Here is a 22,872-nt window from a genome sequence, read left to right on the forward strand (position 1 = left end):
TCTCACTGGTTAGCAGGTCCTGAATTGTGCCCTATGTGAGTATGTGAATGAAAAAGGAGTTGATGTTGCAGTTTATGATTTTAGAGAAAAATAGTCAAATAAGAATGAAGAAACACCTATAGGCTTCATGGAGAAAAAGTCATTGAGAATGCTGATATGTATATATATATGGTTTGTATACAAACCCATGGTTTGTGGGTATATATATATATATATAAATTTTTTTTTTCTTTCTGACCATCTTCTTCCCACTCTTCAGGGTTTCTTTCCCTTTAATGCAACTAAGCCTATGTCTTCAAGGATATAAAATATGAGCTTCTCCTGTCAAACAAGCTCCCTCTTCCTGGAGATAGAAGAGATCCACTTAGATTTGTATACAATATTAACGGATCTTTAAACCATACATCTCATTATCAACCTCTCTTGGAAGATGTATCTCCTTAGCAACATTCTGCTGATGCATTATAGCCAGCATTGAAACCCAGGAAGAATGAAACCAGAGCCCAGAATATTAAATTTACTGACAGTAAACGGAGGGCTTATATAATAAGCAAGCAAAAATAGAGGCAGGAGAGAGGTAAATGAATGGTGGACAAGTATTAATAGCTATAATCAAATGGACATGGTGGATGAGAAGGGATTTCTGGACATAAGAACCCTTTGCATGGAGATAACCACAAAACAGGAACAAATGGGATTGAAACTGTGATATAGAACAGGAAGGATAACAGGTTGAGTTTTGGATATTTTACATTTGTTATATACCCTGGACAATCAGCATGAGGTTTCAGATATGTTTTTAAGTATCTCAACTGAAGAAACTACAGAATGCTTCCACCTGTTACTCCTCCGCTCATTTTTTTGTTTTAGAAAGGCCAGCATAAAAGCACTTTTATTGCAATAATAAAACTTGACATGCATATGTAGTGTGGGGAGGTGGGAGTGGGTAGACAGCAATAATTTCTCTCACCAAATCATTATACAGGACAGCAAAGGGTGAGAGGGGGGAAGAAAAGCAAGGAAACAGATCAGCAGGGGTAGCTGAACATCCAAAACCAGGAGACACTGAAGCTTTTCTCAAGACAACACTCAAGAGTTTGTCATGATGTCTGGACTTTCATTGGGTGACTATAACCAGCACCTTCAATTTAAACTCTAAAAAAAAATTTTTAACATTTATTTGTTTTTGAGGGGGGGAGGGGCAAACAGGGGAGGGGCAGAGAGAGAGGGAGACACAGAATCCAAAGCAATCTCCAGGCTCTCAGCTGTTAGCACAGAGCCCGACACAGGGCTCAAATCCATGGACGGACCATGAGATCATGACCTGAGTCAAAGTCAGATACCTAATTAACTGACTGAGCCACCCAGACGCCCCATCACTTTAAACTTAAAAAAAAAAAATGTTTATTGGGATGCCTGAGTGGCTCCATCGGTTAAGCATCTGAATTTGGCTCAGGTCATGATCTCATGGTTTGTGGGTTTGATCCCTGTGTGGGGTTCTGTGCTGACAGCTTGGAGCCTGGAACCTGCTTCGGACTGTGTGTCTCCCTCTCTCTCTGCTCCTCCTCCGCTTGCACTCTGTCTCTCTCTAACTCTCAAAAATAAATAAAAATGTTAAAAAATTTTTAATAAAATGTTTATTTTGAGAGAGAGAGAGTGGGGGAGGGCCAAGGACAGATGGAGAGAGAACATCCCAAGCAGGTTCCATGTTATCAACACAGAGCCTGACACAGGGCTCAATCTCATGAAGCATGGTGACCTGAGCCAAAATCAAGAGTCAGACACTCAGCCAACTGGGCCACCCAGGTGTCCTTTCATTTTAAACTTTTGATTAAAGTTCTTACAATTGGGGAAGTAGAGCTTGGATAGCTATGAAATTACAAAAGTCCTTAACATCCATTAGAAAAACCACAGGATGGAAAAAAAAAAATAGTAATAATAAGCCAGGCCACAAAGAAGGTTTCAGAGGTCCCTCCTAGCCTGGACACAGATACCTGTAGTGTCCAGCAACTCAGTGAGAATGATCTGCCTATGGCCCAGCAATAGCGCTGCTAGGAATTTACCCAAGGGATACAGGAGTGCTGATGCATAGGGCCACATGTACCCCAATGTTTATAGCAGCACATTCAACAATAGCCAAGTTATGGAAAGAGCCTAAATGTCCATGAACTGATGAATGGATGAATGATGAATGAATGAAGAAGATGTGGTTTATATATACAATGGAATACTACTTGGCAATGAGAAAGAATGAAATCATGCCATTTGCAGCAACATGGATGGAACTGGAAGGTATTATGCTGAGTGAGATAAGTCAATCAGAGAAGGACAGATATCATATGTTTTCACTCATATGTGGATCTTGAGAAACTTAACAGAAGACCATGGGGGAAGGGAAGGGGAAAAAATTAATTACAAACAAACTGAGAGGGAGGGAGGCAAACCACAAGAGACTCTTGAATACAGATAACAAACTGAGAGTGGATGGGGGATGGGAGAGAGGGGACAATGGGTGATGGGCATTGAGGAGAGCACTTGTTGGGATGAGCACTGGGTGTTATATGTAAGCCAACTTGACAATAAATTATATTAAAAAAACCAAAACCAAACAAACAAAAAGGCAGAGGGTTTAACGGGAGACTGGCATGGTATATTGGAGGCAAGGATCTCCCACTCCCCACTTTAGTTTTAGGTAGGACTTTTAATTTGACCCAAGGACATGTCTCAACTTGGAGAGCGGGCCCTCAATAACACCTCAAATCTGCTATGACTTAGCAGTGCAGCAGCAAGAATGTTTACTATATGACAGATAAAAATTTCATCCAAAATAATAAAATAAAGATTCTTGCATTCTCCCCCACCCAACCCACACCAATTTCTATTCTAAAGTTAACCCATTACCTGTGCTGTTAATACTTGACTAGTACTTACATGGAAACTTAGATCCAAAAGACTGAAACTGAACCTTCACCCCAAAAGCAAAAACTAAATAAAATGAGTAACGACATTTATGGCATATAGTTTAGTTCAACACACTTAGGGGAAGAAAGGGAAAGAGCAAAGAGCTGGGTGCCAGAACATATTCAGTCAGGGTCATGTTTATACAGAGTGTTGTGGAATGTCAGAAAAAGCTCCATATGATTCACATGTGCTTCTGGAGGCACTGGATCCCTCCATGACACATCTAAGAATGGGGAGGAGGCCCTGTCATTCCTGTCATTCCAGTTTCAGAAGCTCCATGCAAAAGAGGACAGTAGCATTTGGTGGGATGATGCCTGGGTTCCCCGTGGCACCACACTGTAGATGTAGTCTAGGGAGACAATTTTACTCTCTGACCCACACTCACCTGGGCAATCCTTTCTTTCCAACCTCGGATCACCTCCTACATGCCTAGCATAAATGTAAAGGGATTGTTTCTATTCTGGGAAGAATACAATTTTTTTCCATCTTCAAGTATCACTGGGTAGTACACCACATACGTCTGACCATGCTTGGACAAGGTTCACCCACCTCCAGGGGAGATGGTCTCCTCCTGCACTCCCATGGCTGCAGCAGAGGCTGGGCAGACAGGCAGACCCACTGTGGACCTGGGGGGCAGCTCCCTGGCTCTGAAATGTTGTTTTCATTGTTGTGGTGGTGTTGTTAAGTAAGCTCTAATGAAGTCAGGACTCTGAGATTAAGAGTCATATGCTTCACCACTGAGCCAGCCAGGCGCCCCTATTCCTCCACTCATTTTAATGGGTTTTGTCCTTCTAAGCTTAGATCTTAAAGAACATAGGCTACAGGTGGCAATGAAAGAAAATATTAAGGCTAATATTCTGCTGGGATCACAGTTGTAGAAATGTGATGGGTAGCATCCTCCATCATATCCTCATTTCTGCTATGAGTAAATCAACAAGCAATGAAGGATCTCCAAGTAGCCCATAGTTCCTGACAAAGTAGTGACCTTGAATTCACCATCTGACTCCATCAATTAATTATTTATTGCTGGACCACTCTGGCAATCCCATTCTGAATAGAGCCTAGAAAGGAATGATAAGACATTCAAAAAACAAAGAGACACTGTAGTAGAATAAAAAAAATATCTTAGGGCAGGAATCAGCCTTACTAATCACTTTATCTCTACAGCTGACCGCAGTGCATTATACAGATAAAATATCTTATAAATATCCTATTTATGAATCTATTCCTCTATTTCATAAATGCTTATTGATCAACTAATATATGTCACTTTTTGTGAGGACACACACACACACACACACACACACACACACAATCACTGCCCTAATGGAACTTAAAGTCTCTGGTTTCCTCCAGTCCTCTCCTTTAAACTGAGATCCATCCAATCTGTACATCTCTTCTGAGAGTTCCCATGCTTTTCATGACTACGACCAGCTACCTATGCATCAGGAGTGTCAGGGAACAGGATCCTTGATGACCAATCCATCCATCAGCCACAGTGATGGCTCAATGATTGGGGTGTCTTAGTCAAGCCACCAATCATTCTCCTTCCCCATGATTTTCCCAAGTGGCATTGGAACTGAGAAAATAAATTAATCCCCAATTTGGTGAGCTAAAGAAAAGCAGGTTTCTTAATACATAGTGAAAGAATGTGACTGATAAAAAACACATTTTCTTGAGACCTTCCTAGGGAAAACCTATATGTTTATATATAGGGCTGGCACAAGTACATAAAACTAAGAAGCAAAAAGACTGATCAGGAAGGAAGACAAAAAATAAATAAATAAATAAAGGGATAGTTAACTTTCAGACTTTATTAGACAAAATATTTTAAATTATATTAAATCAAAATAGAGTAACATTAAAAATATTTTAAGGCAAAACTAACATATCTACTAATAAGTTTGTCTTCAAAATATAGAGTATATCAGGGTATATTAATGTACCAAAAATGGTAAGTCATTGGCCAAACCCTACAGAATGTACAACACAAAAAGTGAACCCTGATGTGAACCCTACCTATGAACTGTAGTTGGAAATAATGCATCAATATCAATTCATCTGTTGTAACAAATGTACTACACCAGTGCAAGGTATTAATAGTAGAGGAAATTGTGAGGAAAGAGAGGAGGGATATGAGAATGCTCTGAATTTTCCACTCAATTTTGTAGTAAAACTAAAACAGCTCTTAAAAAAATAAAATTTTTTAACAGAAAAAAGGAATGAAGTACTGGTACATGCTACAACATGGATGAACCTTAAAAACACTATGCTAAGTAAAAAAAAAAAAAAGCCAGACACTAAAAAAAAAAATCCATATATTTTACAATTCCAATTATATGAAATATCTAGTATAGGCAAATTCATAGGGACAGAAAGCAGATTAGTGAGATTAGTGGTTTCCAAAGGCTGGGGAGAGGAGAATATGGATAGTGACTGCTTAATCGTTATAGAGTTTTCTTCTGGAACAATATTCTGGAACTGGATGCTGAAGATGGCTGCACAAAATTATGAAGGCATAAATACCACTGAATTGTATACTTTAAAATGGCTAAAAGAATAAGTTTTGTGCTATGTGTATTTCACAACTGAAAAATTTAAAACTAAGTAAAATAAATGTGTAAATACCAGTGGGAGAATAATACATAGTTTCAAACATAAATGTATGACTTAAAAAAAAAAAAAAAGAGAAAAAAATACTATGAGCCAAAAGAGGCTCTCCAGGATGCAACAAATGAATGATTTTCAAAGGACAGTGATTACTGTGATGGTGTCATCCTAAAAAGCAGCAGAGTGCCATTAGTAGGTATTCTTCATTGTCACTTAAGAAGACTTTAAGACTTTTTCCAAGTCTTCCCTTTTCCAGAGTCTTTCCTCTTCCACATGTAGCCTCTCTTCTTTAATTCATTATGACTTTAAACAAATTTTTCTATGTGTTGCATTTATCACTTATGTACATTTATCTTGGAATTATAAATTTTAATTGTGCACTTTTTTTACTCTAAAAATAAAACTGATACCTTCATATACATGACACAATGAATTTTTCTCTTTTTTTCCTTTTATTGTTAAATAATTGACATATATCACTATATAAGAGTAAGGTCCACGGCATGATGATTCATTTTGTATATATTGTGGAAATGTTTACCACACTAGGTTTAGTTAACATCTATCATCTCATATAGATACAATGAAAAGAAATTATTTTTTTTCTTGAACTAGAATTTCTTTTACTTAAATTTTTTTTATTTGAGGAAAGTTGACACACAATGTTACATTAATTTCAGGTTTACAACATAGTGATTCAACAAGTCTGTATATTATGCTATGCTCATCATATGTCACCATACAATACTATTGTAATATTATTGACTGTATTTCCTATGGTGTACCTTTAATTTTTGTACTTATTCATTCCATAACTGGAAGCCTATGTCTCCCACTCCCCTTAACCCATTTTGCTCATACCCCTACCCCTTCTCTATGGTAACCATCAGTTTGTTCTCTGTTTTCATAGATCTGATTCTGCTTTTTGTTTATTTATTCATTTGTTTTGCTTTTGGATTCCACACATAAATTAAATCATATGGCATTTGTCTTGGACTAGAATTTCTGAAACATTTTTTCACTCCAAGTTCTCTATTAACTTTTTGAAAAAGTCTGGAACAGGAATTCCACATTTCATATGATATTCAAGATTATATCTCAGTGATCATATTTTCTCTTTCCATTTAGCTGTATTTTCTCTTACTCTTTTCAACAGTATTTTTCATTTACTTAGCTCCACTTGGAAAATTGTCACCTTCGTAAAGAAACATATCAAATAATAATTCTTTGCATTTCCTCCTATAGGCCTAATTGCATTTCCCATTGGATTTTCTAAGAATCTTTGGTCATCACATATCAGGTTGTGATGAGTGGCAGGATATCAGACAGCTTGGGAGAGGATAGTTCTCTGAAGGATCAGTCTCCAGATCAGATTTGAAGCCAGACTGACATTAAAGCATCTTGATTTGGTAGCTTGACGATGGTGTGAAACCTTTCAAGCAGCTGGTAAAAGGAGAAGAGCTGGGACTTAGAATATAATCCTTGTTTCCAGAATCCAAGGTTGTTATTTCCCTTGGAGATGTTGCAAAATTTCATGGGTGCAGGAAAGATGTCAGGAGAACCCACATTAAAGGATCAAAGAATGAAAATGAAGAAGGAGTGTAGTTTCAGAGAAGAAAACTTGGGGAAAAGTGTAGATAGAGCACTTGTTGGTCATATTATAAAAGGAAAGGTATCCAGAGGCTCTTCAAGGTAGATTCTGACCCATCTTGGAGCCATGGAGAGGACGCCTGGAAGAAAGGTAATGGCCCCGTACTGGTTTCTATAGTGACTCATTGCCTGAACACATTCTCAGGTAACACAGGGATGACTCCCTTGCTACATTATCCTTGGCAACACCTGAGACCCATAATGTCTTGTCCCCAACCTCCACCTCACAGTATCACTTCCCTCACATGAGCCCCTCCTGGCTTGGCACATTGAGCAAGTTGTCAAATCTCCATAGGATGTATGGCTGCATGAGTGTTCAGGGGTCACATGCTTGTTCTCCTCAGAAAGTGTCATTCTGGGTGAGCTCTATTTGGATCCAATGTCATGTTCATTATAGAGAAAGAAAATCCATTATGATAATAATCAATGTGGAGAGTATTTTAAAATATAAATTTCATTACATTAACATCCAAACAGGCAAACCAAAGTTACAGTGACATAAGAAATTTGAAGTGAAGAAACTTTATAGGGCACAAAAAACAATCTCTATGTCAACACATAAGGGCCCTTTATCCACAGAACAAGAACCACCAATAAGTGAGTCACCATATTTTTAAAGATCTTAGTGAAATGTTCATGCCAACAGAACCTCAGTCAAGTCTCAGCTATCAGTCTTGAAAGCATAGATGACTATGCTACTTTTTTCATCCTCTCCTTAACTAGATCACTTGGGAATGTTCATAGTGGGATCCAATTATTGTCTTTTAATTCTTTTGCTACTTTTATCACTGTAAACTCTGATATCAGTCAACACCAATCCTCCATTACATGAATGTAAAACCATGGACCTTATGTTTCATTAATTACTGAATGTTCACTGAAAGCCTCCCCTATGCGGTTGCTGAAAAGAGAGGCTAGGGAAAGTGCACAGCAAGGTTCCCATTACAAAGTATGCTCCATACCATTTCTATTTACCTGACTTACCTTTTTTATAGCTCTTCCTCATGACCAGGCCTACAGCTGCAGCAAGAAGCAATCCACAAATAAACACTGTCTTCCATGAAAAAGTCATCATGGACTCTAAAATGGAAAACCCATAAGCTCATTAAGTCATGAACCTGGGAAAATTCAAAGATTGTTCTTTTTATCTGAACAACTCCTGGGCTAGAAAGGAGGATGAGAAGTGGGTCTCTCAAGGAGATAGCTGGTCAGTTCCTCCCTGCTCTGCAGAAGCTGAGGAGAGACCCAAAGTTTATGCTAGCTTTATTGTTTGCTCCTGTCAGAAATACACACACACACACACACACACACACACACACACACACACACATTTCTCTCCCTTCTCTTTTCCAATTATATCACCATCGCTGGAGTAATGAGGATAACAAAAGGATAAAATTATTTAATCCACAGGCATGAAGATGATGTTAAGGAAAACTAGTTTCTAATTCTGAAGACAATCCACAATAAAGAAAAAAGAACACCAAGAGTGATATTGTTTTTACATCAGAAGAAAAGACTTTGTCCTTAGAGTCACAGTAGAGTCAATTCTTAAAAGTCAGTGTATACACAACAATATAACCTTAGGACTTTAGTCAAGGGATATCGATAGGATCTCCAGGTGTCCTGAAGACCAGTTTTGCAAGAGATAGTGGAGATTTTATCAGAGAGAATAAAATAAAAATTAAAATATGGTAGAGCAATAAAATAAGTAAGTCTGCATTTGTCTTCATATTTATTTTCCACAGCTGAGAGGAACACATGGAGTCACCAACCTGAGAGAGAAAAAGTTGCCATTTTCTCCTCACCAAGAAGGGGGTTGCTAATGGAGCAGGTTACATTCACAATAAAGCTGTTTGTGACCAATAGAGATGTCTTCACATGGAAAAGCCCATGACTTCCTTGAGTCAGAACCTCTGAAAATGATGGTATTATCTTTGCTTCCATGTCCTTCCACTGCACATGGGGCTGTGGGAACCACCCTTCTGAACTGCACATCAACTCTATTTCTCCATCCTTCTGTCCTATTATGGTAATCAGAGGGGAAGAACCTAGACCTGGGGAATAAAGATCAAGGAACAAAACCTCAAGTATCTGCCAAGTGGTTATATGGGCAGTAACTTCACTGAGAGGAAAGAGCTTGGCAAGTCAAAGGTTTGGGAAGAGAATAAAGCTTATAGTGGAATTATATTCCACTGAGAGATGACATTGGCTGGAGTGGTTTATTGTTTTGTTTTTTATTTTTTGTCTTCCTAAATTCAATCCTCAGTGAGAGTCAGAGGAACAATAAATTTTAAATCCAATCTTTTCTGTATCTGTGAACAAAATAAGTTTGACCATGACACAAATCTCATGGACAGCATAAAAGAAAATGATTAAGAGAATATTCTTAAAGATCAAGATTTTAGAAATATGTGTGTCCAGTGGCAGAAAATGATGGAGTCCATTTAACTTCCCAACGTGTGCCCCTATGGATGTGTCATGAATATGTTTATGAACGGAGACACAAAATCAATGAGAGAAACAAATCAATTATCTAAGATGTTGACCTGTGTCTTCAATGGCATTTGCTAACCTTGAAAAATCAATTCTAACTCACAATATAAGCAGTGGGAAATTATCATTCAGGGAGTGATTTTGTCTTTCCTCTTCCATCCTGCCAATTCTGTTGATACTTATTATTTTAACTGATATGTGGATCTAGTTTAATCTTCGCACAGTTATACTTCCTAGTAACTACACATTTTCCAGAATTTTAATAACACTCTGTGAAATAATTAGTTTTGTGTAAAGTTATGGAGTAAAATTCTCCAATTTTAGTAAACATGTGGTCATTTTATGGAGATCCTGGTAAGTGCACAGATTTTATACCCAGAGAATTAAATCTGGTTCATTTGAGTTTGTGAACTTATAAGTATGTACTACAGTTCCTGTGCATCAGAGTGTTCAATATAAATTTGACAAATGAATGGTCATTCAGAAAATTTCAGGTACCAGGGAAATTTCCAGGAACTAGCATGTTAAAGCAGTAGGAACGGAGGTTGAAACCAAAACATCTGGAATCCTTACCTACTATCTTCAGATCCAAACTGGCCTCCTGGTAGACACCATCTTTTTCAAAACGGCACCGGTACTGCCCATTATCTGACGTTGTGGCGTTGTGTATCTGCAGGGTCAGTCTCCCCTCATTGATGGCATCACTCACCAAGGTTGTTCTCCCTCTATATTCTGTCATCTGCTCTTCAGTCACATGTTCCCCATCCACATACACATAAACAGCAGGATAATGGTGTGATTGGAGCCACCTCACCTCCATGCTTTGTGCATTAGTCTTGGGGGACAGACAACAGGTTAATTGTATGTCTTCTCCCACTCTGACAAGGATGGGCTGGGAAGGTCCAATCACTTTTAAGGAAGCTATGAAATACAGCAGACAAAACACAATGAAAGAAACAAAATGAAACAAATAGTGCCATCAGTAAGAACATCTCCAGTGGTGTTTAGAACCCATGGGCATCCCAAGGAAGCTGTGAGCCACAAGGTCATCCTTTAGAGAGGGGGAAGTTTGGTGGAATCAGGATAGAGGCTGTCCCTGTCCAAGGTAGAACCATCCCATGATGTGTGTCAGTCTGAAAAAAAAAAGAACTACTGATGGAACCCACACCTGCCCTTACTTATAATTTTATTCAGATTACACCCCAATAAAATAATTTTGCAATTAATACTTCTAGAATAAAATTAGTATTTTATCACTTCACATCTATATGACCTCTTTAAACTACTCAATCTGTGTATGCCTCAGTTTCTTAAACTGTAAAATAAGTATATCACTATCAAAATAATAAGATTGTTCTGGAGTTATACACAAAAATCTATATAAACCTCTTGGATGATCAAACAATGTGAGTGGAGACATGCAGACCGTGAGACTCAAGGGCACTGTAACCATTCTTTCTGGCTTGATAATGAGAAGGGATAAGAAGGAGTGTCAGGTGGATTTTTAGTAATGAAATATCAAGAAACCTTCCCCTGGTTTGCTTTTTATAACACCTTATAAGGTGTTATATTTTAGTTCCCTGAGGTCCCACATATGTGGAGTTGTAAACACACATCAGGTTCAATGTCATCAGGATATTTTGAGAAGCATTATAAGATCAAGAATTGGGGAGGTTGTTAAAATACAAAACATAAAACAACAACAAATACACAAAAGAGTCCTAATCCTCCCATTGTGAAAATGGGAGATATTCTCTGGTGGCTTTCCTGGACCCAAGCTATGTTACACTTCCAGTTCATCAGGCTCTGACCATGCCAGTTTTGCTTTGTTCTAAATTGAGAGTCAACCTTTTCTATCAAGTGGTAAAAATGTTTTCACTTAGGTTGTGATCATTTATAATAGAAACACAGGCATAAATTCATATATTGTCTGGATGGGAGTTGATGGCAAAAATGTCCTCACTATGTAATTAGCCAAAATCTGCCAGGTACTTCTTTAGAAAGGAAACTTTCTGTCAACACAATCCTAATTTTCAGATTATTCCTTTCTATTCTAGCTAAAATTTGACTCCCAGTTATTTCCAGCATTTTGTTTGCTTTATCCTTCAATTTTACCTAAAATAATATTATCTCCATTGCATATATATCTTTTAAAATCTTAAGGGAAAAGTAGGAGTCAGAAAAAATGAACTAGGGATTAGTCTGCTGCTCTTTCTCTATCCATGTATTTTACAGTAAATTGCTTAATAAAACAGACGATTTCCTTATCTCTATTACCCGTATGAGTAGGTGTATCATACATATATGAAACTCCTGTTTTTCCAATATCCAAGTAAAAAATAAAGTTTAAAGTGCAGGAAAAAAATCATGTAGTGCAATCTGTTAATAATTGATATTCTACTAGAATACAAGTTCCTTGTGAGAAGCTCTGCATAATTCCCTTTCTCTATATAGTTTTGTCCATATCCTTCCACACAATTTGTGATGACATATGTTGTTTTGTTTTATTTGGTGGTATTGTATGTACGTTACTGAAATGCCCTCTGAATATTCACTGAAAATTAAATATTCTCTGGAGAGTGCAGTTTACTGCATAATACACCAATTCCTTAAAAACTGATAATCCCATCATATGTCATGTAATCCTCTTTCAATCAGCATATTCAATTAAGTGAACTATATATAGATATAGATATAGATATAGATATTATATAATATTAAGTTAATTGTATCATATCATATCCAGACTCTTAGGGCCTGACACTACATTAGAGATTAAATTCAACACGTTCATTCTGAAGATGAGGAAAATAGAGACCAATGATGATCACCAACCCTCAAAGCTCCTGAAGGTGCAGCCCTGTAATCCCCACCTGACAGGAAGCCAGGGGAGCTCCATATTTTCATCATGTTTTACTGTGGTCCCAGAAGGTCAGCACAACTAGGAACAGCACAACATCAGATTGCATTTTGTGTGCTGGGTCTGCAATGGACATGTCAAATAGATTCAGATAACTTGGAGGAGTGACTCTTTACCTAAAGTCTTCCTGGGGGACAGAGAAGGACATATGTCAGTCTGCCCCAAACACTGGCTTGACTTTCTGATCTGTAACTAACAAGTTTTGTTGGTTAAGGTTTCTGACTGCTCATAAGCAGATACCACCCAGGCAGAAAGGGATCTAACTTAGAAGGTAAGACTCACAGGGGTGAAGTTCTCCTCAGATTGTGGCATTACCTTTGACCTTCCCAAGGCCCTTCCCTTTATCTTTATGGCTCCTAGGGTCGAAAGTGTCACACTAGACTCTGGCAGAGATTGAGGTGTGTTTGCCACCATGATTTTCCTCAAAAATTCCTACATGGACTGAAAAGTATGCTTAAGCTCATCTAATGTGCACGTAGGCACACACACACACACACACACACATTCCTGTAACTGGTGATTTGAGAGAGAGCAGGATATTGATGGAAAAAATAAGTGATACATATGCATCTGGGCAGGGAGCAGGCTGGTTATCATGGTTTGGGAGAAGACATCACAGAAAGGAAGAAGATGGTAGGAAGTAAAGGAAAAACTGAAAGAGACTCAAATATCAGTTGGTTACTTTTTAAACCATTTATCTTTATCTTAAGTACAGTAAAATAATAATACTGCAGTCCAACTACTAAGTAAAAAAAAGAAACAGAAAAACAGGAAATGATTGATTGACCCAGCACATTGTTCCAGCCTGATCTGGGAAAGTAATGGCTCCCATCCAATAGTGATGAGGCTCCCATCCACTGGGGTGAGGAGAAGGTGCAGAAACCATAGCAGGCCAGAGGGTTAAGGTGATGGGTAGTGACTTCCAGTTACCATGACACTGCCCCTTCACACTAAAATATTTTAAAAGGACCTCCAGAGCCCCACCACCTGTCCTATACCATTCCTTAGACACAATGGCACCACCCTTTCCTCCAGTCAAATAGAGCCGAGATTATGTCTGTGCCCCTTACGGGTGTCTATCTGAAGCTCACTGGGGTCCCTGTGAACACTTAAAGTCAAAGGTTACACTGTGCAATGGTGCCTGAAGGAGGCTGTGGAGGCCTGCATTTGGCTAGTCACCTTTGGTAGTAACTGAACTTGATACTTGGTAAAGTCGTGCCTCAGTTTCTCATCTGGATCACGAGCTGTCATGGTAGCTCCTGCTGGCTTTGTCCAGGGATTACCACTTTCCTTTGGGGAGGCAAAGTCTTTTCTACATTTGTGCATCCAATGTCTACTTACCTAGCTCATTCTGGAGTTTCTCTGTAAAAAGAATGAAAATAATATATTAAAGAATTTGATCTAAGGAAAGGAGAGAAACTATTAAAAGAAAAGAAAAAAAGAAAAGAAAAGGAAAAGAAAAGAAAAGAAAAAAGTTCTACTTTGAATTGAAAAGCTGAATTTATAAAAAAGAAATTAAATGCAGAAAAATATTCTTTCCCATAGATCATTTTGTGATCCAGCTGTGTTTCCTTTTTTTTTGCACACACAAAAAATTGTTTGTTTTTCCTGATATTTAACATATTGAAATTTAATATCTTATAAAAATAATACATATTCTTCTTATAAGTGCATGGAAAGTATAAAAATATATGGGCATACACAATTATTACCTCAAATTCCAAACCGACAGATTAAACATATATATAAAGCATTTATATATATAAAGCATGTAATATATATATTCAGCTCCTTTTAACATTCACATGTGGGGGCCCCTGGGTGGCTCAGTCAGTTAAGGGGCTGACTTCAGCTCAGGTTATGATCTCACAGTTTGTGGGTTCGAGGCCTACGTCAGGCTCTGTGCTGACAGCTCAGAGCCTGGAGCCTGCTTTGGATTCTGTGTCTCCCTCTCTCTCTGCCCCTCCCCTGCTCACACTCTGTCTCTCATTCTCAAAAATAAATAAACATTTTAAAAAAGACAAAAAAAATTCACATGTAATGTTTACTTTAAATTCTTTCACATATCCATTTATATGAGTAATAATAACTATATCCTAATATCTAAATATAAGAAAGTGTCCCAAAGTCTTAGTGCTGTTTTAAGTTATTTAAAAGCCATTATTCTTCACATGATTGTAAATGTTTATAGATAGATAGATACGTAAGTAGGTAGATAGGTATAATCTTCATCATTAATAGTCCATCATGAGGATTTTTCAACCATTAAAATCATTTGAAAATATCATTTTGCATCAATACTATAATTTATAATAACATAAGACACAACACTCCACTGTTGTATTGTGCCTTTTTTGCTGTTTTTGTTGCTATTTATAAATAAGGTTATAGATAAGATGCTATTATGTAAATAGTTGTCTCCATCTCTGATAATCATCACATGATAGGTTTCCAGAAGTAATTGGCACAATGTGGCATAGGAAAACATTTTAATTGAAAGAACATAGTTTTATTTTCTTTGTCATGTGATGCATACTTGTGAGTAAAGAAAATTAATTCAAAAAGAAAAGGTAGAACTTGAAAATAACTGGAATATCATTCACAATAGCTATTCAATCAAAGTATTCAATCAAAATTCCAACCATTAGTAGTTTATACCTTTTAATACATATTATTAAATTTTAGATATTTTCCTTGATAAAAAGAATATTCAGTGCTAAGGAACAGTCCCTTGAACCTTTCTTGTTAATCTGAGCACATTAGTCCTAGAGGCAGAGCTCTGACCTGGAATGGAGATGACTGAGCTCTTCTCCTCATTGAGGATAGGGTTGTGGATGAAGCAGGACACGGTCTCCAAAGAGGCATTCCTCACCACAAGAGTGGCTTCCACATAGAACAGGCCGTTCTCATCTTGGATGGAATGCTCAGAGACAGACAGCAACTTCTTTCCTGTGGCATCTTCCCAATAGACCTGGGGCTCTGGGAACCAACCTTTTGCAGTGCACACAAGCTGGACTCCACTTTCTATAGGTCCCTCCATGTGGATGTAAGGGGAAGATCCCACACCTGTGGAAGGAAGACACAGCCCTGAGGCCTGGAACCCAGGGAGGCACAAATCATAGAAACTGAGATCCCAGTGACATGACTTATAGGGAGGGGGCAAGAGTTCATAGGTCTGGGGAGCAAGAAGTAGCCCAAAATCTTCTTCGCATTCAAACTGGAGTTCATATTCACTTTGTTCTCCAGTCTGGATGTATAAACTTTAGCATACGTATTTTTCTTCAGATCCAGACAGGAGGAGAATAGAGAAAGGGACATAACGACATTTTGCTTATGTCACTAGTACTGCCAGCAAAGAGGTGTTATAATTTATTCATTGAGCTTCCCAATGCCACAAACTCTGTCCGACATTTTAGATGATACATTGACTCTGATGCAGAGTCAAGAATTAGAATGTTTAATATAAAGCCAGAAATCATCTACATGGGGACTATTCTTCACATTCTTTCTGTTGGTGATTGTGACCTTGGGGAGCAAGTAGATAACCTGCACATGTAGAATGGAATGCCCCATGAGGAGCTCTTGTTTCTAAATCTTCCTTCCAGTAAATGGGAAAATGTTTTTGAGAAATCCCAGTTATATGTAATCATGAAATTCTTTCTTTATCCAACATCACTCTCAAACCCAAACAAAGGGGTCCCCATAGATGATAATTCTGACTCTATCACTTGCTAGGGGAAAGAGACTCACTCCCTTCACCTAGAGCCCTAGGAAATGTGTGGCTTATTTTCAAAGGTTCCTGATAGTGAACAGCTGCCTCCCTCTCTTCACATCTCGGAAATACATATGCTCTTTCATCCATCTTCAATCACCTAGAACATAAAAATAATGATCGTAGTTGTAGGTATTAAGAAAAAACAGTGTTAGGGAACATTTTTAGTGTGAGTCAGAGATGGTAACATCTCCAGAGAACTATTTCCCTGAGAAGATAAGTGGATTTGCCTGATTTTCTCATTAGCATATGAGGGAGTTATTCCTGTCAGGGAACCATATGATTATTTACTTTTCAAATGCGTGTTTTTTTCCCTAGCACAAATCGTTTGGTCAATCATCCCCTTTTTCTCAACTGTTTCTCACTTTGCTAATACAAGAGCATCACAGTGGGTATGTCCAAATGCGTCTGGAAGTCCTCAATTCATTGAACACTAATATTTGGTAGTCTCCATAAAAGCACAAAGTTCTTAACCACTTTGTTCTCAGCACTAGTTTTCTAACTGGGGGGCATTCCACAATGAAACACAATTTTCACATTTAATTTACTGCATATTGGAGGTCGGGTAGAGAACAACCCATTCCATTGAGATATGACTGCTGGGCAATCAGCTAGACTCACTCACTCAGTGATTGACTTACCCTAACACATCGGCCTGATATACCACAAATCTGTGGCTCAGAAAAACTGTTAATGACCGGATGTCACAGATTGCCATTCCATTGTAAAGAATAGTCAAAACTGTGTAAGTTAAATTTGAGAAGACTGTTTTAGGTGAGCTTGCTTTGAAGACTTCAGAACTATCTGCCTTCGAATGAAAGCATTCCTCTTCAAATGAAGAGGGCTGAGCATTAGGAATTGCCTTGATGATTAGAAGGTAATTCTTCAACTGGCAATAAGCTTACCACAAGTTAATAAAGCTCTCCTTCCAAGACTCTGTCTTTTCCAAGATATTCACCTGCTACTTCAAGCAACAAGCTTGTTTCTTCATAATAGTTCTTCTCTTGGAAGCAGCACCAGTATTGCCCATTATCAGATGGTTGAATGTTGTTTATCTTCAGAGTCACACTTCCCTCTGGAACATCATCCTTTATCCACTCTACCCTTTCTCTGTACTCCTCCATTTGCATCTCGGTCACATCAGCTCCATCCCACTGTGCAAACACCACTGCGTTGGGATCTGAGCGGTACCATGTCATCTTTGTGGGCATCACGGCCCTCTTGGGTAGGATTTGACAGGTGAGTAGAGCATCTTCCCCAATCCTAGCCAGTATAGGATGTGCAGGACCAATCACTCTCCAGCTATCTACAAAACAGAGTGAAAAAGAGGAATTGGGAAATGTCAGTTGGGAGATTAATATGCTTGCTTTGGGATGTCCAACCTATCAAAATGGAGGCACCTGGAGAAGGAAGGGTTTTATTTTCAGTGTTTTAAAGAAATATAGCATGATATTTGCACATTTTGCTGTTAAAAAGACAATTTTGTGTATTGAGGAGAACATGCAGTTGAAAAAAATTGAGTGTCAGTACTATATCTGTCACCAGCTGTGTGATTTTGGGGGTGAAGCCATTATATCCAGTGAGATTTGAGATTTGGAATCTCAAGTTCTTCTCCTTTAAGATACTAAAGCTACAATTTCTGGGTTGTTTTTATTCTCAAATAAGTTAATGTATAAATTGATTTTTCACATTGGGAACATTGTCAGTGATTTATTTTATATTTTATAGTAATTTATTTTATAGTTAGTGATTTTACTCTATACTGTTAGTGACTGCTTTCATAATCATTTTTCCTAAAATTTAGGTAATAAATTCATTCATTAGATTTTTCAGCTTTTCAGGATTTCTCTGGTCCCAGGTAAGGAACTGGGATTATTTTTTAACTTTAAACAATTTTTGGTCTGGAGTAGGCAAGATTCCAGTTACTGGAGCTATGTATGTACAATTCAGTTTTTTCAAGGGCATTTTGTGGTAGAGTAAGGGCAGTGTTTTGTCTAGAGAGTCTGAGCCTTTTAATCAAATTTTGAGTCATGCTTGACCTCTTTGTTGTTATCTACAAATTGAAGAGATATTTAATAATTCTATTTGTTGTTAAGTTTAATAATCTCATAAGTCATGTTATTATATTCTTTCTTATCCTAAAATGCTCTGGGGCCATTTTCACTTTCTCTGCCACATCCAATCATCTTAAAAAGGAACTTCAACTTCCTCACTTGCTGATCAATATCACGTCAAAAATCACTATAGAACTGAATGGAGATGTGCTTGTGTTCTTCATTTATGGAATCCAAATATGAAGCTAGATCTGAACTCATTCCATCTAGTTGACATCTTTTACAGGTTAAGAAATTGCATTACACAGAGGGCAGAGCATCCCCACGTCACATCACATAATTTCTTGCAGCAATCAGTCTGGTGCCTGTGCCTTCTGGTGCCCTGTCTAATATGTTTTCCACTTCTGCATGCTGCATTTTCCTTGGGCCTCTGACATTTCCCTCTGACACCTAATTTTCATAATCTTTTTTATTTTTTTATTATTTTTTTTATGTTTATTTTATTTTTGAGACAGGGAGAGACAGAGCATGAACAGGGGAGGGTCAGAGAAAGAGGGAGACACAGAATCCAAAGCAGGCTCCAGGCTCTGAGCTGTCAGCACAGAGCCCGATTCAGGGCTCGAACTCACGGACCGCGAGATCGTGACCTGAGCTGAAGTCGGATGCTTAACCGACTGAGCCACCCAGGCGCCCCCATAATCTTTTTTAAAGATACAATTCAGCTACTGAGATTTCAAAATCCATTTCTTGGAAATCTCTTCTATTTCTTGTTTCCAAGTATTTTCATGCTGTTTAATTTATGCTAAGAAGCAGTCGATTGTCTTGTCTCCAAAGTGCTGTCTTGCATGGAAGCAGGAAGGTGGATGAATATCTTAATGCGTTCCTGGTAGTATTTTATGTGAAGCCTCATTTAATCCTAAAGTCTGTCCTAGCCTATAAGACACAGATATACTGTTATTCTTATCATAGAGACAAGGAAACTAAGGGAGAAGGTACTCAAGTAACTTCCCAAAGATAGCACAGCTGGAAGTTGAGGACCCTTTTTGGAACATAGATGCTTTGGTTCCTGGATCCCCAGTCCTAATATTGTCCTAGCCCTTTTGACTTGGAACTCTGCATGTTGACTGTATCGCTGGGACATTTGGGCATACAGTAAAAGGAACAAGGGCATTCATCGTACCTGGCTGCCTCATGGTGAACAGTACGAAGAAGAAAGAGGCAACCACACCAGATAGACTGTATCCTGGAAAATCCACCATTCTCCCTGGAGCAAACACAGGAGAAAAATATGAGTACACTGTCATGGAGCAAACTCACTCTGTGGGTTCCAATAATTACACAGTCACAACAAGGGATCAACATCAACTCCTCCACAATCAAACAAGGAAACGGACTTGACACCATTTCTCTGCAGTTACCGTTCATTTCTGACCCCTTACGTCAGGTGAGGTACTTCAATCAATTTTTTAGGCCTGAGGGAAGATTTCTGATTGAAATGAAAAGCCCTCCTGAGCTAAAGGGACAATAATATTTCCATGTTTTAAAAAATCTCCTAAGGTCCATTTATTCTGAGCACGTAGAAAATTTTTTTTAATTTTAATTTTAATTTTTTAAAATTTACATACAAATTAGTTAGCATATAGTGAAGCAATGATTTCAGGAGTAGATTCCTTAATGCCCCTTACCCATTTAGTCCATCTGCCCTCCCACCACCCCTCCAGCAACCCTCAGTTTCTTCTCCATATTTATGAGTCTTTTATGTTTTGTCCCCCTCCCTGTTTTTATATTATTTTTGTTTCCCTTCCCTTATGTTCACCTGTTTTGTCTCTTAAAGTCCTCATATGAGTGAAGTTATATGATTTTTGTCTTTCTGTGACTAATTTCACTTAGCATAATACCCTCCAGTTCCATCCACGTAGTTGCAAATGGCAAGATTTCATTCTTTTTGATTGCCAAGTAATACTCCACTGTATATATATATATATATATATATATATATATATACCACATCTTCTTTATCCATTCATCCATCGATGGACATTTGGGCTCCGCATCCTCACTCTGCAGCCAGGAAGCCATTGCTAGTGCCTTGGGAGAACCCAGGGGCAGGACACGCTTTGGAAAATGAAGGACAGAGTGGTGGAAATAGGGCTACAGAAGGAGACCGCCAAGGAAACCACCCTAAATGGCCTTTCAGTGTCATCTTGAAATACACAGGAATAAGTATAAGAAATAGCGCAACTGCAGAGGTTGGCGAACCCAACATGCCCATTGTACCAGCATTATAAAAATACTTCCACCAACTAAAAAGCTTTAAAATTACTAGGACAAAAATAGAAGGCTAGCTTTAGTTCTGAAAACTGAAAAATTCAGAGTGAAAGCAGCATAAGACTCATTCCATCTGACACATCAAATATCTTATTGCTTCACACCAAACTGGAAGAACCTGCTTAGGAGTGACAATAAACTAGTTATTGCTTCTCTTTCCCCAGAAACTAATGCCAGTTACGATTCTACAGGGCAGGGAAAGCAACATTCACTCAAATAGAGATTATAAACCAAGTGTTTCCGGAGATGATTTATACTTTATTATGACTGTTCGTTGTTTAAAATGATGCACACTTTCATCTAAAACATCTTTAGGGAGGGGGTGCCTGGCTGGCTCAGTCAGTAAAGTGTCAGACTCTGGCCCAGAACATGCTCTTCGGGCTTGTGACTTCAAGCCCCGCTGTGGGCTCTGTGCTGACAACTCAGAGCCTGGAGCCTGCTTCAAATTCTGTGTCTCTGTCTCTCTCTTTCTCTCTTTCTCTCTCTCTGCCCCTCCCCTGATCGCACTCTGTCTCTATCTCTCTCAAAAAGAAATAAACATTAAAAAAATGTAAATACCTTTGGGGAAACTGATACAAGCCTAGTCACAACATGAAGATCTAAAAGAGCTCTCAAGTATCAATATGAAAATGGGGCCAGGTGTTAGAAGACTGCATAGACCATCTGTTGCTCGCTGCTTGAAACATTATCAGTCACTTCCCCTCGGAATGAAGGAGATTGCCGATGCCCCCTCTTGTGAAAAGCAGATACATTTTGTTTTGCCAAGAAAGAGCAAATGAAGCCTGTCAAGTTCATGCTAAGCACCATGGCTCAGTCATGTGAACTAAGAAGGACCCGCACTTGCTACAAATCAGTTTATAGATTTGTGTTCCTTTAGGCCTTTCACGTTAAAGCAGGGGGGAAACCTACAAATGCAACTAGAAAAAAACTGCCCAAATTAATGAAGCTTTCAAAAAAATTTTAACGTTTATTTATTTTTGAGAGAGAGGGAAAGACAGACCGTGAGTGGGGGAGGGGTAGAGAGAGAGGGAGACACAGAATCCCCAGCAGGCTCCAGACTCCCAGCTGTCAGCACAGAGCCCAACGCAGGTCTGGAAATCACGAACCATGAGATCCTGACCGGAGCTGAAGTCAGATGCTTAACTGACTGAGACACCCTGATGCCCCTGAGACTTTTGAAGAGAATGGTGAAAATGTGTCTTAACCTTCACTGGTGCTCAGAGAGAAATTCATGAGCGAGTATAAATGGAGAGAATGACTGCCTTAGGCCAGGGTTCTGAATGGGAAAGGTAACAATCTTGCCCTTAGAGAGTCTTTGGCAATGTCTGCAGAAATTTTTGGTGGTCACAACTGGGGGAAGGGGGCACCCGATGAGCTGCTAAACATCATACAATTCACAGGAAAGAATTATCCAACTTAAAATGTCAACAGTGCCGAGGGAAAACACTGTCATGGACCATCTGCTGTCAGTGTGCGGAAAATCTCTGGCAGATTTTTTGTATATAAATACATGGACTTACATTGCAAACTTTAAATGAAAACATTTTTATTACAAGGTTTTTTACATCTCAATTTTACCATTTGAACATAGGCCAGGAACCTTTTGAAATTGCCATTGCTACTAAATATGGTAAACTTTGGTATTCCCAAGAGATGTGGTCTAATTTGTGTATGTATCATCGAATTCTTAAAAGCCTATGTTTCATTTAATTTTCTGGATAAAGTATAAGTATTAAGCTGCAATGATAAATGAGTGGTAAGTGGCAGTTTGTGTTGACGAATTTGGTGAGTAACAAGTCCGAATTCTGAGACCTATGTGTGCACTGTTAAAATTCACACCAAAGAAAATGACAAATTACTATATATTTGGGTCATTAGAGGTTTTTTTTTTGTTTTGGTTTGGTTTTTTCAGTAAAAGACATCAAATGTTAAATTCGCAAAATGCCAAGTAATTACAGTAATTAACTAGTGAGAATAAATTTATTCAGCCCACAAAGTTTGAAGTTTATATATCTATATGTTTTAAAAATAGATATAACTGATGATATGTTACACATTTTTATAGAGGGAAAGCAAGGTAA

The 22,872-nt window shown here is 38.3% G+C and overlaps 1 protein-coding gene and 1 pseudogene across 1 annotated transcript; both read right to left on the reverse strand.

Moving 5' to 3' along the window:
• Nucleotides 1-3,216: 3,216 nt before the first annotated feature.
• Nucleotides 3,217-3,544, reverse strand: LOC122218983 (annotated as a pseudogene).
• A 437-nt stretch (nt 3,545-3,981) lies between these two features.
• BTNL2 (butyrophilin like 2) lies at nt 3,982-19,722 on the reverse strand. Its single transcript, XM_042940373.1, has 8 exons — nt 19,644-19,722; nt 17,368-17,715; nt 15,422-15,703; nt 13,979-13,999; nt 10,291-10,638; nt 8,997-9,278; nt 8,206-8,301; nt 3,982-4,022 (listed from the first exon to the last, which is right to left on the reverse strand). Exons 1-8 carry the CDS (start codon nt 19,720-19,722, stop codon nt 3,982-3,984), a joined length of 1,497 nt encoding a protein of 498 aa, XP_042796307.1.
• Nucleotides 19,723-22,872: the final 3,150 nt, after the last annotated feature.

Source organism: Panthera leo, chromosome B2 (assembly GCF_018350215.1).
Source record: "Panthera leo isolate Ple1 chromosome B2, P.leo_Ple1_pat1.1, whole genome shotgun sequence".
In the NCBI taxonomy this organism is placed as follows: Eukaryota; Metazoa; Chordata; class Mammalia; order Carnivora; family Felidae; genus Panthera; species Panthera leo.

What these genes read in the sequence shown, in the direction of transcription:
- BTNL2 (XM_042940373.1), bottom strand. Translation starts at nt 19,722, where the DNA reads ATGGTGGATTTTCCAGGATACAGTCTATCTGGTGTGGTTGCCTCTTTC. An exon ending in CTTGTTGCTTGAAGTAGCAG is followed by an intron (nt 15,704 to 17,367) that starts GTGAATATCTTG and finishes TTCCTTCCACAG; the next exon opens with GTGTGGGATCTTCCCCTTAC. An exon ending in GAAACTCCAGAATGAGCTAG is followed by an intron (nt 10,639 to 13,978) that starts GTAAGTAGACAT and finishes TGTATTTCATAG; the next exon opens with CTTCCTTAAAAGTGATTGGA.